Raw genomic sequence first — 16,675 nt, forward strand, 5'->3', positions numbered from 1 at the left:
CCAAGGAGAGGGAGGCACAGAAGGGAGAGAAAACAGAAACAGGGAAACAAGCTTTTCCACTGTCACGCAAACCAAATTCAGTCACCTGCAGTCAATGCCAGTAACAGTAGGAGCTGGGATTGGGATTTGAGAGCTGAGCTGTTAGACCACACTTTATTTGAAATGTCTGGCTGATTGATAGTCTTCCAGTGAAGAGAGCTAGGACATTATACCCAGGCCGCTAGACTCATTTATCAACTCGGTTCAATATTTACCTGTAACCTCAATGACAGTGGCTGCTTTTCCAATAGACTGGGCTACTGATTTAATCGACAGCTGGAGTTGTTTGGTATAGATTTAATTGATTGGAAAGAGAGTAATTTAGAGCGATGTACAGGCAATACAGAACTGTAGAGGTTTAACAAGCCATTGCACTTATTCCGGTTGGCTGCACTTTAATCTCAGTAGATAAATCACGTGAAGAATTAAGAGACAACACTCAGTCTCACCAAGCATTATTGTTAAAAAGAATTCAACTTGCCTCCTTTTATACCTCTAACTTTGGGAAATAAAAATGTAGATGTACATCAATGATTCATGAAGACAAGCATTAATAATTTGTTCCACTTTGTGGTGATCGGGTCTTGTGCCTCAGTGAATAACCTGCTGCCCGGTCAAGCGCACTTTACCTGATACCTGTACTTGTGTGTGTTGGGTCAGTTTATCAATTCATTGTGTTGAGGTTCAGCGCAGTCCTCAGTGTGGTGTTAGTGATAGTAGGGGCTGAGATATTTCTCTGGCCAGACAGGCGTTCAGTGAACCAAGAGCTCATTATCGGCCAGCACACTGCTCACAGCCTGCACCAGGGATGTAGCGGGGCTCAAGCAGCTAAAAGCAGCCCATGCTGCGCTTACTCACCCCACTTAAGGTCTTTATGTTGTGCAGTGCATTCTGGGCCTCCAGTGCAGCTTTTCTTGTATAAAAAGTTACAAAACAGCATCCTGCAGAATGAAAAACAGGGACACAAATGGGAGGGGGGAATGAGACAAAAACAGCATTAAAAACACAGCGCATCGAAACAGTAAATGTAATACCATGACTGTTGCAGAACAAGAATGATGCTAAATGGGCTGAAGTATGCGCTCCATATATATCACATGTTTCTAACATGTGACAGGATATTCTTAGCACAGACAGTTAGATGGTGCACAAAGACCATGTCGGAGCTTGCAGCGAGGACACAGGAATAATGAGATTGTTGAGGCCTGTGACATGGCCACAGAGATGACCACAGGGTGAGATAGCTGTCAGGAAGGACTGATGCACAGTCAGCAGGTCTGCACAGCCTGGGCAAGCCAGGGCACAGGACCAGCACGTTAGACAGAGAGTAGTGCCGCGTTACATAAGAGTCCAATCCCAAACATGCATGCATATATACATACAGGAGGCATGAAAACGACACAAAGAGACAAGAGAGAGCAGGAGTGAAAGCAAAGGAAGAGGAACCATGGGAGGAGAGAGGTGGTGGGGGAGGGGGATGAAGAAAAGAAGAGCAGGGAGGGGAAAAAAAGCCTCTCATCCTTCCGTCCCAGCAGACCGCCAGTGGCGTTCCAGCCTGTCAGTTTCACTGGGTTGGGGAAGTGGAGCACTGCAGCGTCTCTGACCTACATAGTGTGTATTATGCTGTTACTGGAGCTCCCAGGCCGCGGGGAGGGCTGTTGAACTCTAATATGCATCAAGCTGCACTCTTCTCCCTCACAACCAGCTGAGCTCTCGCTTTCTCTGCTGCTTAGCCCGGTCTCTGATTTACTGGAGCTAAATAAACCATCCAGAGAAGCGTGATAGTCATCAGATGATTTTTTCATGACCTGCAGTAGACGTGACCTAAAAACTACCGCAAATCTGATGGCTCTTCAATAGATCAGTGGCAAAGTAAACAACCAAAATGGAAGGGGGATTACTGCAATTTCAATGAACAAATCTAACAAAAGGCAAGACTGATGACACAAGAATCGGGTGCAGGGTGTATTCTGTGCCATGCAAATAAACAAAAGCCAGATATCATCAGGCCAGTGCGCTTTTATAAAAATGCAGCAACATCTCCCAGTAGGAACATGGCTACTGGGAAAAGAGGAAAACAGTGAAAGTGTTGGGTGTCGCTGAAACAAATTCAACTCACACAGGCTGAGTGAGCCAAAGACTGCTGTGATCAGGCCCGATTATCTATTAGAATATATTAACATTGCATTAACATGTCAATAGGCCATCACAGCTGACACTCCACATAGACCAGGGGAGGGGCTCTGGTAAAAAAAAAAAGGGGGGGGCTTTGAACTCTTCAGCCTTCCAAATGAACTGCTCAGTGCTGGGTGTATACACACTCACGCACACACAAGTACATTTCTGGTACACCTCTGAAGATACTCAGGATTATTTGGTGATGTTACATGTGTGCACATTCGTTAAAAGGCCTGATCATGTGAATAGAAGTATTGTTCTGGGGACAGGGAGTTCTGCAGTTCTGGTCAACACACTACATACTCCGTGTCACCAAACACTTAATAAATCTATATCAAACTGAGTTTATATTTTTCCAAACAACAGAACAACCACAAAGACACAATTTTACTGCTTACTGGGGGGGGGGGGGGGGGGGGGGGTGTTGTTGTACATGGCAAGACAACAGTCACATAGTTCTTTGTAATTGCTGCGGTGCAACTGATGTTTGAATGGATGCTAGAACCGGAGACAGAAAAAGAGGATTTCTGTCTCCTAAATAGCATAACTGTTGCCATGACATTGGTAGCCAGTTTGTTGCTTGTTAAAGGTAAAAAATTAAGACATATTGTGTCAAATGGGTACAAATCACTTATTCATCAAGCAGAACAGGTAGTCAGGCAGCAGTCTCATTCAGACTGTCTTCACTAACAATTCACTAACGATTTCACAGACTCAATCAGTGGAACAGCAGCTGATAGCAGGCACCAATGCTGCTGGACACTTTCAAACCTACAAGCAATGGCTGACCAGAGACTTTCATTAACAGCCAAACACCTCAAGACAGCTACATCAGGCTTGGAGTGTCAGGACTGTGAGACCATTGGTAGCACAAAAAAGGTTCCATTTAGACACAAGTCCAGTGCCAAACATTGTCCCACTACATTAAAACCCAGGAGTGGATTAGTGCCTTTAGCCATTGTGAGTCATCCACCCATCAAGGGAATTGAAATTTGGATGACCCCGGATAGTTACATCAGGGAGACTGACGTTACTTTATTCACCTGCAGTTAGTTACGGGAGACTGTGCACTTCCAGTGGCACTTTGCAGCTCTCTGCAGACAGCAGGCTTCCACTTCACCGTCTCCTCTAATTGCACCCTAAACTGAATTGCTCAACTCGAGCACCATTTCTAAGGTGAGCGCATCGATGGATGTCTTAATGGAAAATTGCAGTTGAGTAACACTTCCTTCATACAATGTTGCTTTTAACCCAGCATGGTAAAGATGAAAAAAACACATTTTTATAATACAGGGTTATGAAAAATGTGTTAACCCTGAAACAAAAGACCACTGAATCATCTCACCTGTAAGCACAAACACAGCTACACAGCATGTGCAGACAAGCAATGCTATGCATTGCCTAAGGGGACTGTGCTGAAATGTGATGGTAGATGATGTGGCAATAAGGGGGTTTTGTGTATTGTGCTTGACCACTAAAATCTAGGCCAATACAGTTAGAAGACAACAGCGACCATATTAAAAGGTCCTCCAAACTTGTGGCCACTTTGGAAGGTAACCTACTGATCTGTGCCAATTTATTATAGCTAGAATTATCAATATATTTAAATTTGCAATATTGAAATTATCATTTAAATGATTAATAAAATAAATAATTGACTGAAACTGTACAGCACAATAATTTACTAAATGTAAAACAAATGCTAACTGGCTAACTATTCACCTGTATTTAAATCTAAATGTTCTTCGACTGCTGTAGGATGACAGAAGAAATCAGGAAGAACATGGGTTCGTGTCCTGACCGTACCTTTGCTCTGAGGAGGATTTTGGGTGCGATCACGGAGGATGTTGATCTGGTGCACAGCTCCGAAGGGCTCAAAAAGCTCTTTCAGTTCTGTTTCTGACCAGGAACGCGGGATCTGTCCCACAAACATCTTGATGGAGTCTGGGTCTGGTTGGTCCAAGTGCTCCAATGACCCGTTCATCTTGCTGCCGTTGCTAAGAGAAACAAGAAGAAAATCTGTAATTAGTATACTACGGTCTAACAAACTGAATTTCTTAAGTTCAAATGTGTGATTATTTGCAAGTCAAGTTTACTGGATGTGAACCAACGTCTTCAATGAGGGTTAGAATTCTGGCATTTGGGGTGTTCTGACACTTCTGCTGGCAAATGTTTGGTTCCATGTGGAGCTTCAGAAAACCACAACTAATATGCTAAAATTTAATATGCGTTTGTTTAGAATAACTTTCTCTAAGCAACAGAGTTGCTATGGTTTTGTGATAGCTTTGTGATAGGGTATTCATTTTCTCCAAGCTAATATAATCTAATGCAAACTGTGAATCACACAAGAAGCCTTGAGCAAATGGCCTACAAGTTTTCTTTCATTTCATCCATTTTAAAAAATGGTCATAATACTGCTGTAATGAGTAGTTCATCCAGATCTAACAAAAAAAGGGGAAAGAAAGTATGTTAAGTGACATAGGTCTGTCAGAGCATAAACATTCCACAGTGTGTTATTGATCTCATTTAATGTAGAGTTTACAGAAAAACAGGCAAAACCTGTTCTAGCCCAAGGCAGAAGTCAGGATTATTCAACAGTAAACACATCACATCAGCATTGTCCAGATTACATAAAGGGGTGCACAAATGTTCTTGGATAATTCACCTTTGGCTTAGAAAATACCTACTAAAACACATGTATTTGCTACACAAAAAATAACGCCGTCATAATTGACATTTTTAAAATATTTGATTGGTCAGAGAATTTCAGGCAATCACCCTGAAATGCACAAAAAATGTTAATCTTTAATTGTTAATCATCCATTTTCACAAACCAGATTGTTTATGTCTCACAATGTCAAATATGGTGCCAGTGACATGCTGTTATACATTCTTTCTATGTTTTAGAAAAGCAGTTTCATAGCCCTTTTAAATCAGTTGAGATTCTTTTAGTAGTGAACACTAATTTAAGAAAAAATATTTTGGGATCTTAGCAATATATCTGTGAGTAACAATATTGATATATTAATAACTACAGAAGACAACAAATAAAAGAAAATAAATTCCAATGGTTGGTGTAGATTTTTATTAATTATTTAGATTGTTCGGTGAGGTTTTCAAAAGACTCATTGGCTTTTTGCTAGCCAGCCCGTTTAGAAAATGATTGTCACGGTGGAGACACTATATTTGAAACCAATAACCAAAATATAATGATATCAGGCTACATTGTGTATTACTAGATGGGCTACAAAAATCTGTTTCACATTAGTACAAAAACGCAATGTGTTTTAATAAGGTTTTAAGCATTTCAGAATTCCTAAATCAAACAGTTTTGCAGTGTGACATTTGTACATGTACACACAAATATTGTTTACAATAACCGATAAACAACTCTGATCAGCAGACAACATTCAGAGCAGTCTGGGATAGTACAGTAACAGTGGAGATGAGGGCAATGCTAAATCGTGCCAGTTTCCTTTGAGCAAACCTTAGGGACAGACAATCAATACCCACCAGTGTACCTACAGCCATTGCACCTTTGTCTTACTTACGCACAAAATCAACCGCACAAACATTTCCTGACAGAGGCACTGGAAACTAGCAATAGGGCTGGAGCAAGAGCTATTCATGTGTGTTGAGGCAGAGAAATCATGTTAAATGTAAAACAATGCTATCAATACACAGTAATATATACTACACAGGATGAAGAAGGCCCAAGGAACACAAGCACAAAACATTATAGAAGCAAGACACATTTTATCTATCTATATTTTTTTTAATGAAAAACAATTTTACACACAGACCTTTGGACACGAGCCATCCATCTCTTACAAATTGAGCCCAGCCGTTCTGCAGAAACACCAAACTCCTTGAGGGACTTGAATGACATGCTAACAAATCACACTTCAGTTCTTGTTCTTCTGAAATCCAACTCCACACCTCACTACAAACCGCTTTTTTCCCCTCTGGAGGTTTTCAATACATTCCAATGATAACATATAAACAGAAAAAGAGCTCTAGTGAAACAAAAGCCTCTCTCCTCCAAAAAGGGGTGAGTGTCCCCTCCCACCAGCTTGTAACAGCTACACAAAAACAGCACTGCGGAGCTCTAAACCTCAAAGATTCGCTGGTTAGCAGGCAGAGATTTTGCGGTGCATCTCCTCCTCAGGCGCTTTGGCGATGGTACAGAGAGTAACCTACAGCTTCTTCGCCACAGCAGGGGAACAATCACATATTGTTCCCCCATGCTGGAGAACACTATTCACCGTTCCTCTGCAACACAATGGGCCAAGTCAGAGAGATGCTTTGGAACACATCGAAGGCTACGTCTGCTAAGGCCACAGCACTGGTGTGTGACACCATTTATCCAGTTTTGCCAATGGCACTCTGACGCCATTTTGCTGAGGGCCCTTTGATTAGATCGCACTGTAGAAAGACCAAACCTCACTTGAAAAACTGGATTTGTCAGAGCGTTCAAAAACATGAAGACTCCCTTTGACAGTGTCTCTTTTACATCTATTAAACTTCCAAAGCCTCTGCAGCTGCACATAATCTTGTCCATTTAAGACACAGTTTAAGACCTAAATAACTGCGCTAACACATTTGATCATACCATCCTCCAACATATTTTGCAAAAATATATACATATTACACTGTTGTATCACTCAATAAATTTGAACAATTCCAGTAACAAAAATTACTGACAGAAACTGCCTTAAGATGGCTCTATATAACAGAGCAATATCAAACAGTGGATGAGTGCACAGACAGTAAAGTACTGCCACACTAAAATGTGAACTGACCACTGCAGATGAAATGCGAGAAAAAAGGAGGAACAGACACTTTTTTTTTTTTTTTTTTTTTTAAATGCCAGAAACTATACAAGCTTTGGGAGCAGTTCAACTTAAAACACACTTACTGCTGAGCAAGAAATGTTTTTTGGAAAATAATTTACTATGGCTGGGCATGCTAGCTTTACACAACGCAAACGCTGCCTACAAGAATGAGCTGTACATCAGTTTTAAGTGGCTTCGGCTGATGAAAAATGGTATCTATCAATAATGCCAAGCTGTTTAAGTGACATTAAGTCCATGCAGCAGTGTTTTTATGTCAACATAAAGATGCAGGTATATGCATTACATAAAACCAGTTTTCACTTTTTTTCTTCAGTAGAAATGTGGTTCAGTGACAACAATTTACTGTGACTTCAGTGAGGTCAGAGAAACACATCACTGCTGGTGCTTTTAAAATGCATTTTTTCAAAAAATAAAAATTGAGTGCAACAACTGCGATTTCAGCCACCTTTATCATATTGTAGCTAACACATGAATTCGTTTTCTGAAAGTAAATTTAATCAGTGATATCTGGCCTCATACCACAGAAGGTAAATGAGAACCTGTTTTTATTATTTGAGTGACCCATGCGTTTGGATTTTGAATTATGGATACAGTTTTTGTTATAATTACTCTGCCACGGAATGCGGTGCAGTTATGTGACGATCGGCGTTGGTCTGTCTGTCTGTCTGTTCGTTCGCAAAATTACTCAAAAACGGATTTGGATGAAATTTTCAGGGAAGGTCAGAAATGACCCAAGTACCAAATGATTAGATTTTGGGAGTGATCCGGCTTATGGTGTGGATCCACGGATTTGTTAAGGATTTCCATATCATTGCAAGATAACGGCACGGCATCACTCTAACTATGACATGTGAACACCACATCAGCTGCCTGCTGACGATCACATGATAGCGATCCCACTACAAATCGACCGCTGCGGACCACGAATTGTTTAAAGATTGCATCTGTTGGAAATCATACAACGGAGCAGCCTTGGTGGAGTACTTTGCTTTCTGAGTGCTTTTCTAGTTATTGTTATAATTGAGTGAAATCAACAGCAACTATCATATCTACATAAGCTGTTGTTTTATTCACCGATATCATTCATCCCTCCTCCAGATTAAACAGAACATAAAAGCACAGACGTACACCAAATGTTGCCACATTACTGATAAAGGTCCATTCCTCAAAAATACTGTAATTGATTATGCCAGTACTGCCCAGCTCTGTTCCCTACACCACCTGCCAGAGCGCTCCCAGACAGTAGTGATGAAGTCTTGCTGAGCTTCCACAAACAGCCCTGCGATGTGGCAGCTCATCGCACTTCGAGACACCCTGCAGCAGCTGACGAGTCACCCAAAGCCAGAGCCATGACAGTTGCATGCTTACTGCTGCACCACCCATAAAAAAAGGTGATTTATCTCGACCATGTGTCTGTCCTGTTGGTGAGCCCTGACCGCGCAAGTATGCCAGCGACACCTTTGCTGTGCCCATAATAGAAAGCAAGCCAATTTGCCTGGTTATGCACATGATTTTGAAAGCTCAGCATTGTGCGTTTGGACATTACTCATCTCTAAACCAACAGGGGTCACAGCAACAACACATGTCACATGATATTGTACGGTTTTTCACCACTGCTGATGGAAAGCAATCTCACTGCTCTCTATTGTTGCCAGTGACTTGCTTTATTTTTTTAAATTACCAGATACAAATAAAATAATTCCTAGCTATTCATTAATGTTATATGGTGCTTTAAATGTCAACTAAACTTGACAACATTGCTTTAATTAAGATATTGATCAAACGAGTCTTGTTAGGGTCATGTTACAAATAATTACGAGTCTCTTCCTGTTTGGAGTAACAGACTAAAACTTGGTCCTTTGCCTTGGGCTGTTTTGGCAGTGTACACTGTAATGCTTCACTGGTGATAAAAACAAAAGTCAAGGTTCACATGAACACACATAGTGCTTCAGAAAAAGGAGGAAAAAAAATCAGTCAACTGAAACAGCTGTTTGCTAGTAATACCCTCAAAAATCATGAGACACAGAATGCCTTTAATGCCTCGGTAATATCTCTGACAGCTGTCAAGTAGAACATAAAGGCTCTCTCTTCCAGCTCAACCTATTTTCTCTACTACTACAAAAAGAGGCAGAATATTCTTTGACAAGTTGAATAAGGTTTCAGAGCTTGGAACACAAATATCCTCATGACAGGCTTGAAGTTGTAACTTAAAAACTGGTCCCATACAGAAAACAGGAGCAGGATTTACAAAGCAACTGCTGTAGGACCCTTGAGCAAGAATCACTGACTCATGGTTTGACAAAACAAATGACCAAAAAGAGTGGATGTGGCTTCGGGCCAGAAAGCAGAAACAGGACTGTTTGTTATTTGATCTCCATACCAAGTGGTCGACCTAATCAGCACATTGTGTTTCTGATGTGAAATTATTAAGATATTTTCCTTCAGGCATTAACTCCAATTCAGTTCAAAATGGCCTGACTTCATTGTTGCATTTCCCCTGATGAAGACAGACATGTTCAATCAGCCTCTGAATGGGCTGCGTGTTAACAGACGGCCGGCATCTGATGACAAGGCCCGCCCCATTAGCTACATAATCACACCAAGTGTCCCTGGTGGTTATAGATGACGCTGCTAAAGAAAAGCTTGTGCAAATGATGGCTCAAACATCCAACTTAATAAACTCTGCTCACACCTGTGTCAGACTCAGATTGAGCATGAATTTAAATCTTCAGGTGGAGCTTGGCACCACCAATGCATCTCAAATGAAGAGACAAACAGCAGACTGAAAGCAGCAATTACACTTGATTACTTTGAATGTGCTTACTGCCCTGACATACTCAGTCATCCATTATGCTAACCTGTGATAGGAAATACAACATATTTAATTAATACAAAACTCCCTTTACCAAACACAAAATTTTTTGGTTTTCAGTGTATGTGTACAAATCCTGCACATTTCTCAATGGCTGTACAGTCTCTCGTTTACAACTCCCCACATTACAGACATTATTGTGGTACTGTCAGCAGAAAGCAATGCACATGCAACAGACTGTATCTGGGGAATTTTTTGATGTCTTCATACAATGCCCAATTTCACTAATAATGGTCACTAATAAAATGGCAGACGATAAATGCTGTAAAATACACACCAAAAAATAAGTGATTTCACACATATCACAGATGGTTTCTACTCCACAAAGGACTCCATCCAAAAAAAGAGTCTCTTGTTGTCATGTCCCCTTAGTCCAATCCGTTGCTGCCACACTTGACTTGTCTGCTCAAGCGGTGCATTTTCCCAACTCAACAGCTGATTCAGACATTGATTTTTTTTTTTTACCAGAATACTGACCAGAACAGTAAATAGTTTTCAACACATAAGGTTAGAAAACCTACAGTTTTGCTGCTAAAGCATACCTCTAGTGTTGATTTTGTGAATTGAAATGCCAAACTGACAGTTTTATAGACACGGTACATGTGTCTGCTTTTATGTAACTGTCAATATCTTTAGTTTGCCAAAGAATTTGCTCAACCTTTGATCACACTGCCCCACACTGGAGATACAGGACACAATTACAAGTGTTTCAAGGCTGTGCGAGTTGTTCCCGGGCAGCCAGTCGTGCAATTATTGCTGCACCAGGCTAGGAGTAGGAGCACAGAAACAGGTGACAGTTGGATCAGAGCCCTCCTTCTCTTGGCCTTCAACATCTGGCTGCATGGCATTCTCAGAGGAGAGAGAGAGAACAGCTGGCCCGGGCAGCCCCTAGACCCAGTGCCAAGATCCTACACTTCACACAGATCAACAACTCCCCAGTTGCAACAAAAGGGATCATGGGTGACGCTTAGCTTACTGACATAGCACTATGGCTGCATTGGCTGCCAAAGGATCACTGTTAAGCCCTGCTAGTCACTCTCACTGTCAACTATCAGTGGGGATAAATCAATCAATCAATACAGCTTTGTCAAGATGTAATCACCACCACATTGTCTCCAAGTCCCAAAAACAAGACACTCTTCAAATTTATTTATTTTATGCACATATATACATATATATACATTATATATATATATGTGTGTGTGTGTGTGTGTGTGTGTGTGTGTGTGTGTGTGTGTGTGTGTATATACACACACGTGTCAGAAGTAAGACATATTATTAAAACATCTGATGGTTTATTATATTTAAACCTCATTGATATACACAAGTTTTCCGCAGTTAGGGTTTTAAAAATCAAAAGGTATGGCTACAAAAATATTGTTTACAATTCTGAATTACTTAGCCATTTCTCCCATTAATTAATCAACTAAGTTCGGTGCAAACACAGTTGGTAAAACACTGTCATTTCACAAGTTTAACTCTTAAATTGCTTGTTTTCCAAGCCTTAGACCACTGAATGTGAAGTTATGCAAATTATTGCTACATTAGACAAAGAAATAGATATTTGATAATCTGGAACTACTGAATGTTTATCTTCTTTAACTGAAAACCAATTATTTAATTTCCAGAATAAAGGTCAAGTATTTTCCCATTTAGCAAGATGAAGGATAACTGATCAAGAATTGACCTCATAGCCATGGTTAGTCATAGCTTAATGATACAAGTAATTTAAAAATATCCTTTAAAATAAATGTGTGATTGTGAACTATCCCTAAGTGCAAGACCATGAAATCTAAATACTACGCCTTTTTTGCAGCAAAAATGGAGAGGGCACTGCTGAAACTGAAAACATTTAAATTTTAAATAGTCTTGTAAACACAGGCTGTGGTTTTAGAAATGTTAAAAGAAAACAGGGTCAGTCTATGTATGTATGTATACATACATATATATATATATATATATATATATATATATATATATATATATATATATATATATATATATATATATACACACACACACACACTGCTGAATGTCCTCTTTCCCCTGCTTGTTTACATGCACTGTCACAAGATTTCCATTAATGGCTCAATAATGTAGCAAACCACGTGTTTTCTGCCGTTAAGTAAGCACTCTACATCCAACATGGACGGAGGGGAACCGCTGTCTGTGAGCTGCGGCTAACCGTGCTAGCAGAGGCGCAGGGAGGGACTGGGAGTGCGCCAGGCGGGCCGAGCTGATAGCCCGTGTGCTGCCTACAAACAAGGTTACGTTAGTGAGCTTTGGCCTACGACGCTGAAAAACACGTCGATAATAAGTTGGCACCGATATATACCAAGAAAAAACTTTCAGCCAACTTAACACAGTTACTGTACTGGTTCTATTTCACTTTAAACCGACTGTAGTGTTACTGTTGTATAGTACGTAGTTCGTTGCAACCGAGCAAGTTTACGTTGAAGTGTGCTCGATCGAAACCATCGAGCACACTTCAACGTAAACTTGCAGCGACAAAGAGGAAGTAGCTGTGCTTATCAAAAATAACGAAGACACGCAACCGGAGGTTGATTTTAAAAACTACACATTGCTCTTGTTGTTTTTATGAACTATTACCCAAATGTGTAATCTCCAGGAAGCACATGTCACTTGACTATTGTAACGCGCCCTGTGTCGAATACCGACGCTAGCAAACTGCGTTTTCACTTCGACTTCTACGACTTAGCTCGGAAGCTGTCGTAGTTTCAAGTAGGGTCACATTAAATAAACGGAAATTACTTGTGGTTACACCCTTTATTGCACAAGTTATAAAAACAACTTTAACTCCCACTGAACATACCGTCGCCGCTCGTACGGCTAGCAACGTTAGCATGCCAGTTAAGCTAACGTTAGCTAACTCCCAACTCAACTGCCTCGCCTCTTCGAAAACACTCGCAAACGCGTACGTTACCGGCGAGGCGAGACGGGAACGGAACACAAATCGATAGCTGAATTACTTACAGTGTGTCGCTCGAAGTCATTAACCGACTTTCGGTGAGAGGGTGGAAATCCAGGTCGTACGACGAAGTCATGCTCAAAACAACAATGAGAACCGACGTCCGCTCACTCGCAAGAGGCTCAACTCCTGCGAGACGGCGAGAAGACGAAGCGGAGCAGGTGCAGCAGGGAGGGGGCGTCTTCTTCAAAACTGCATGAGAGAGAGGGAGAGAGGGCACTGGTATCCGCCTTTATTCCTTCCTCTTGACTTCGCTCTGTCGTCGACCGAATGAAATAAATTCAGGGAAGCCGCTATCACACTGCACACCAAGCTGCAGCAAACCAGAGGCGTGGCCTCGTGTTCACAAAGTCTGAAACCACGCTGCCCGCTGCTCAGCTCCTCTGTCCCTGTAAAATTACTGTAATGTCCCTATAGGGACCACACATGGTGCTATATAGAGACTTTACTGACCTATTTGTTGATTATTATTTTTTATCTGCTGTAGCATCACTATTATACTCTTATAATGACGGACATTCTGCAACCTTAAAGGAGAAAATGGCCTATTAGAAGACTCAGAGGCTCATTTTGCAGTCAGATTAGTCTGTAGAAGAGTTAGGGATCTAATGATCCCAATTAGAGAGCTATTTAAAATGTTTAAATATAGCATCCAGGTCATTACCATCAAGCTTACTCATGTTGCTCCTGTTCCCATATTTTCCCAGGACTCTAAATTAGGCTTTTTTATTGGATTACAAGAATAAATAAGATTATTTCCAGGTTGTTTACTGCTTAGCATTGCAGAGAGGCCCATAAATCTCCCCCAGCCACAAAGTGAGATGGTTAAAATGTAGTTTTTGTTGGTGTCTCCTGTATTGCTTTTCCCCAGGGTCATAGGTCATATTCCCCTTTCTGCTGGGCTGTTTTCTCCCTGGGGGAGGGGGAGCCTATCTTCCTTTGTTGTGCTGGACTTGCAGGGCGAGGCCTCTACACATGAGGGAAAGGTAGGGGGCCGTTGTCAAGTACTGTTTGCCATTGCAGAGAGACAGGAGTGGGCTGGACTAATTATCAGACCCTTCATTATTGCTCCAGCAGCTGCACAATCCTAAAATATTATTCATAGCGAGTGTTAAGAAACATCCCATTTATGAAATCCGACTTAATCCTTGTATCCATAGCAATTTCAAGGCAACCTGGCACCAGAACAGAGTATGCTCTATTAAACAGTGCCTGAAAGAGGTTTGTATGCATAATGTGATAATGCATAGTATTATGCTATATGTGCAGACAAGCCCCGTATACAACATGCATTACCATTTAGCTTTAGGGGCTGCTATAAAAAGGTTGTCTAAGCTTCTCTGGAGAATCAGGTTTCATTAAGATGGAGGGAAAATGAAATAATGTCATCCCATCTGTAGCATCCACGTATTTCCTTTGACTCAATTAGATCTCGGGGGATCTTACTGAATAGATTGGCTATAAAAAGAACAGGATTCTTGTAAAGAGCATCTCCTGTTACATATGCACAATATATACCGTATAATTTTCTGTACAGTATTCCATCACATCAGTTCAAGTCTACCATTTGGCATGCGTCACCTTGGTTTTTCTAAGAGACATTTGTTGGAAATGGATTCCACAGACTGATTTCTAGTTGCTGACACCTTCTAACACTAGCCTGCTATTCTTAATCTCAGATTATTACTACTGTAATCCTATCATAATCCTTCACATGTACCATGCTTTTGTTGTTTACATCAAATGTTTTCCCCTCATGCAGTGGAGCTGAAATTCCACTCACCCATCACCCTCACCCAGCATTTAATTTGCACCCCTTCTTGACAAACTGCACAGTGTAAAAATAGGTCAGCTTTGAACCCAAAATGGGCCACATCGTGCCTTTTTGAACACGTTGCCTTAAACTTAAAAGCACACGTTTTCACAGCGCTGCCTTTCATGAAATCATTTGCCGAATGGCGACCAGCTGAAGGGCTCTCAAAATGGAGAGAGCGAACTTCATCTTATGCTTTATAGAGGAAATATATTGTCAGAACGTACCAAGCACATATAGCTCTACCTCATTGAAGTAAATGTTTCACTGGATTCATGCAAAGTCTTTGATGTATGCAAATAATTTTTTGTGCCCTCAAAGGTAATTGGTATCTTTAGTTGTTTTTTAACTGTCAGCACAGCAAGGCCTGGGTTGGTTTCAGCAGGTACAAGATTTATTTTTTTTTCAGAGGCTTGTGCAATTCAAAGACAATATCTGCATCACTGACTCATTCATCCCTTTTTCTTTATTTGTATTTCATGTAAGCATCTGAGCCATTTAGGAACTTTGAAGAGAAGAAGATGCATTTAATGACATGAGAGTGCTCTTACTGTTACGGATTTTTCAAATGTGATACATTTTGAAATTAAACCTCTACCTGCTGTTTGAATTATTTGCACCTAAGGAAGATGAGTTGATAAAAGATGCCAAACTCACTAGATTCTGACACATGGTGTCTTCATCCTTATAAAAAATAAAGCATATAGGGACACTGAGTTAAAACTACCCTGCCCACAGGCACAGTCACAGCATGGGAGAACGCCTCAACTGGAAACAATACCTCCTATGACAATATCCAGCTCAGACAAAGAGGCAGCCCAAATACGGCCTGCTCCACAAAAGCTAGCCCAAATTTGAATGAGGGGCCAACCCCAACGTACCTCATAGGCAGGTCCTCATTCCTGACAGAGATCCCGGCCGCAGAGGGGGGACAGCGCATGCTGTTGGCATACAGACTCTGCACCAGGGCCAGCTCAGAAGAGTGTTCCAACATCGGTGCTCTGGAAAAATCCACCCGGTGGAACGGACACTTTCTTCTCTTTCCCTCTTTCCTCAATGTGTTTCTCTCCCTTTCTCTGTCTCCCGCCCACTCTTTCTCCTTGGTTTAGTGCAGCAGAGCAGCACCCACCCCCTTCGCTGACTGTGGTGGCTGAAATAATCCTCTCTGACAGCTCATCGTGCGCTAATGCATTGTGCTGCCTGCGGCAGCCCAGTTTGCAGGCTGTAAAGCCGTGTCCACAGCAGCACTCTTGTGCTAATTGACACCCATATTAGGAAAACTTCATAAAATTGGATATGGATGATTTATTCCCACTGTCAGATTGGAGTAAATTAGAGGAAACATCATCACAGTTGCCGCAAAATCTTATCCAGGTCCAGTCCTGGTTTTGTGGCACATTTTTGTGGATGTTAGTATGTATTTTAATCAGTGAACTGCAAGACAATGTAAGTTGGTTCATCAAGCCTAGTCTCCTGAAAATTGTGTCCACCGTAACAGATTTTATCATTAAAATTCTGCTCATCACTGAGCACCTGTACAAGCTGTAGGTAAACATCACTAACTGTGCATGTCACCATGTGGGTGACAAGTAGGGAGCTTTCTTTGACAGCCTCACGTCCATTCTATTATGGATTAGATATGTATAAAGATAGTCTGCTGGAGAAAAAGCAAACATAGCAGCCAGTATGAATACTTGTTAAATACGGACAGCTTACAGCACTGCCTCCATTGTTCTCTGTTTTAGGCTACACACAGTCTACACTAACTCTGGAATACCTACACTTTTTGAAAGTTAATTTAGCTGGCTGTGACTATGAAACAGGCCCACCTGTGGGCCTACCTGCAGTACTCCAGGGCATAATGTAGCCCACGCATACACAAATGATATGTCTGTATGTAATTCTAGAGAAGAATGATACTTCACGTG

General features: G+C 41.2%; 1 protein-coding gene across 12 annotated transcripts in view; it reads right to left on the reverse strand.

Moving 5' to 3' along the window:
* The window catches only part of LOC111566794 (CUGBP Elav-like family member 2), a 29,091-nt gene extending 13,241 nt beyond the window's left edge, over nucleotides 1–15,850 (reverse strand). For 2 of the 12 annotated variants that reach the window (XM_055007875.1, XM_055007869.1), the window contains exons 1-3: nucleotides 15,629–15,842; nucleotides 4,024–4,214; nucleotides 898–980 (exon numbers count right to left, since the gene is read on the reverse strand). In XM_055007875.1, coding sequence (XP_054863850.1) covers nucleotides 898–980; nucleotides 4,024–4,214; nucleotides 15,629–15,741 — 387 coding nt within the window. In that variant the 5' untranslated portion in view covers nucleotides 15,742–15,842. Of the gene's footprint in view, nucleotides 1–897; nucleotides 981–4,023; nucleotides 4,215–12,939; nucleotides 13,248–15,628 lie in introns of those variants that run through there. The other 10 variants (XM_055007872.1, XM_035946927.2, XM_055007896.1 and 7 more) reach the window with 8 other exon arrangements.
* Nucleotides 15,851–16,675: the final 825 nt, after the last annotated feature.

The sequence above is a fragment of the Amphiprion ocellaris genome, chromosome 3 (assembly GCF_022539595.1).
Source record: "Amphiprion ocellaris isolate individual 3 ecotype Okinawa chromosome 3, ASM2253959v1, whole genome shotgun sequence".
In the NCBI taxonomy this organism is placed as follows: domain Eukaryota; kingdom Metazoa; phylum Chordata; class Actinopteri; family Pomacentridae; genus Amphiprion; species Amphiprion ocellaris.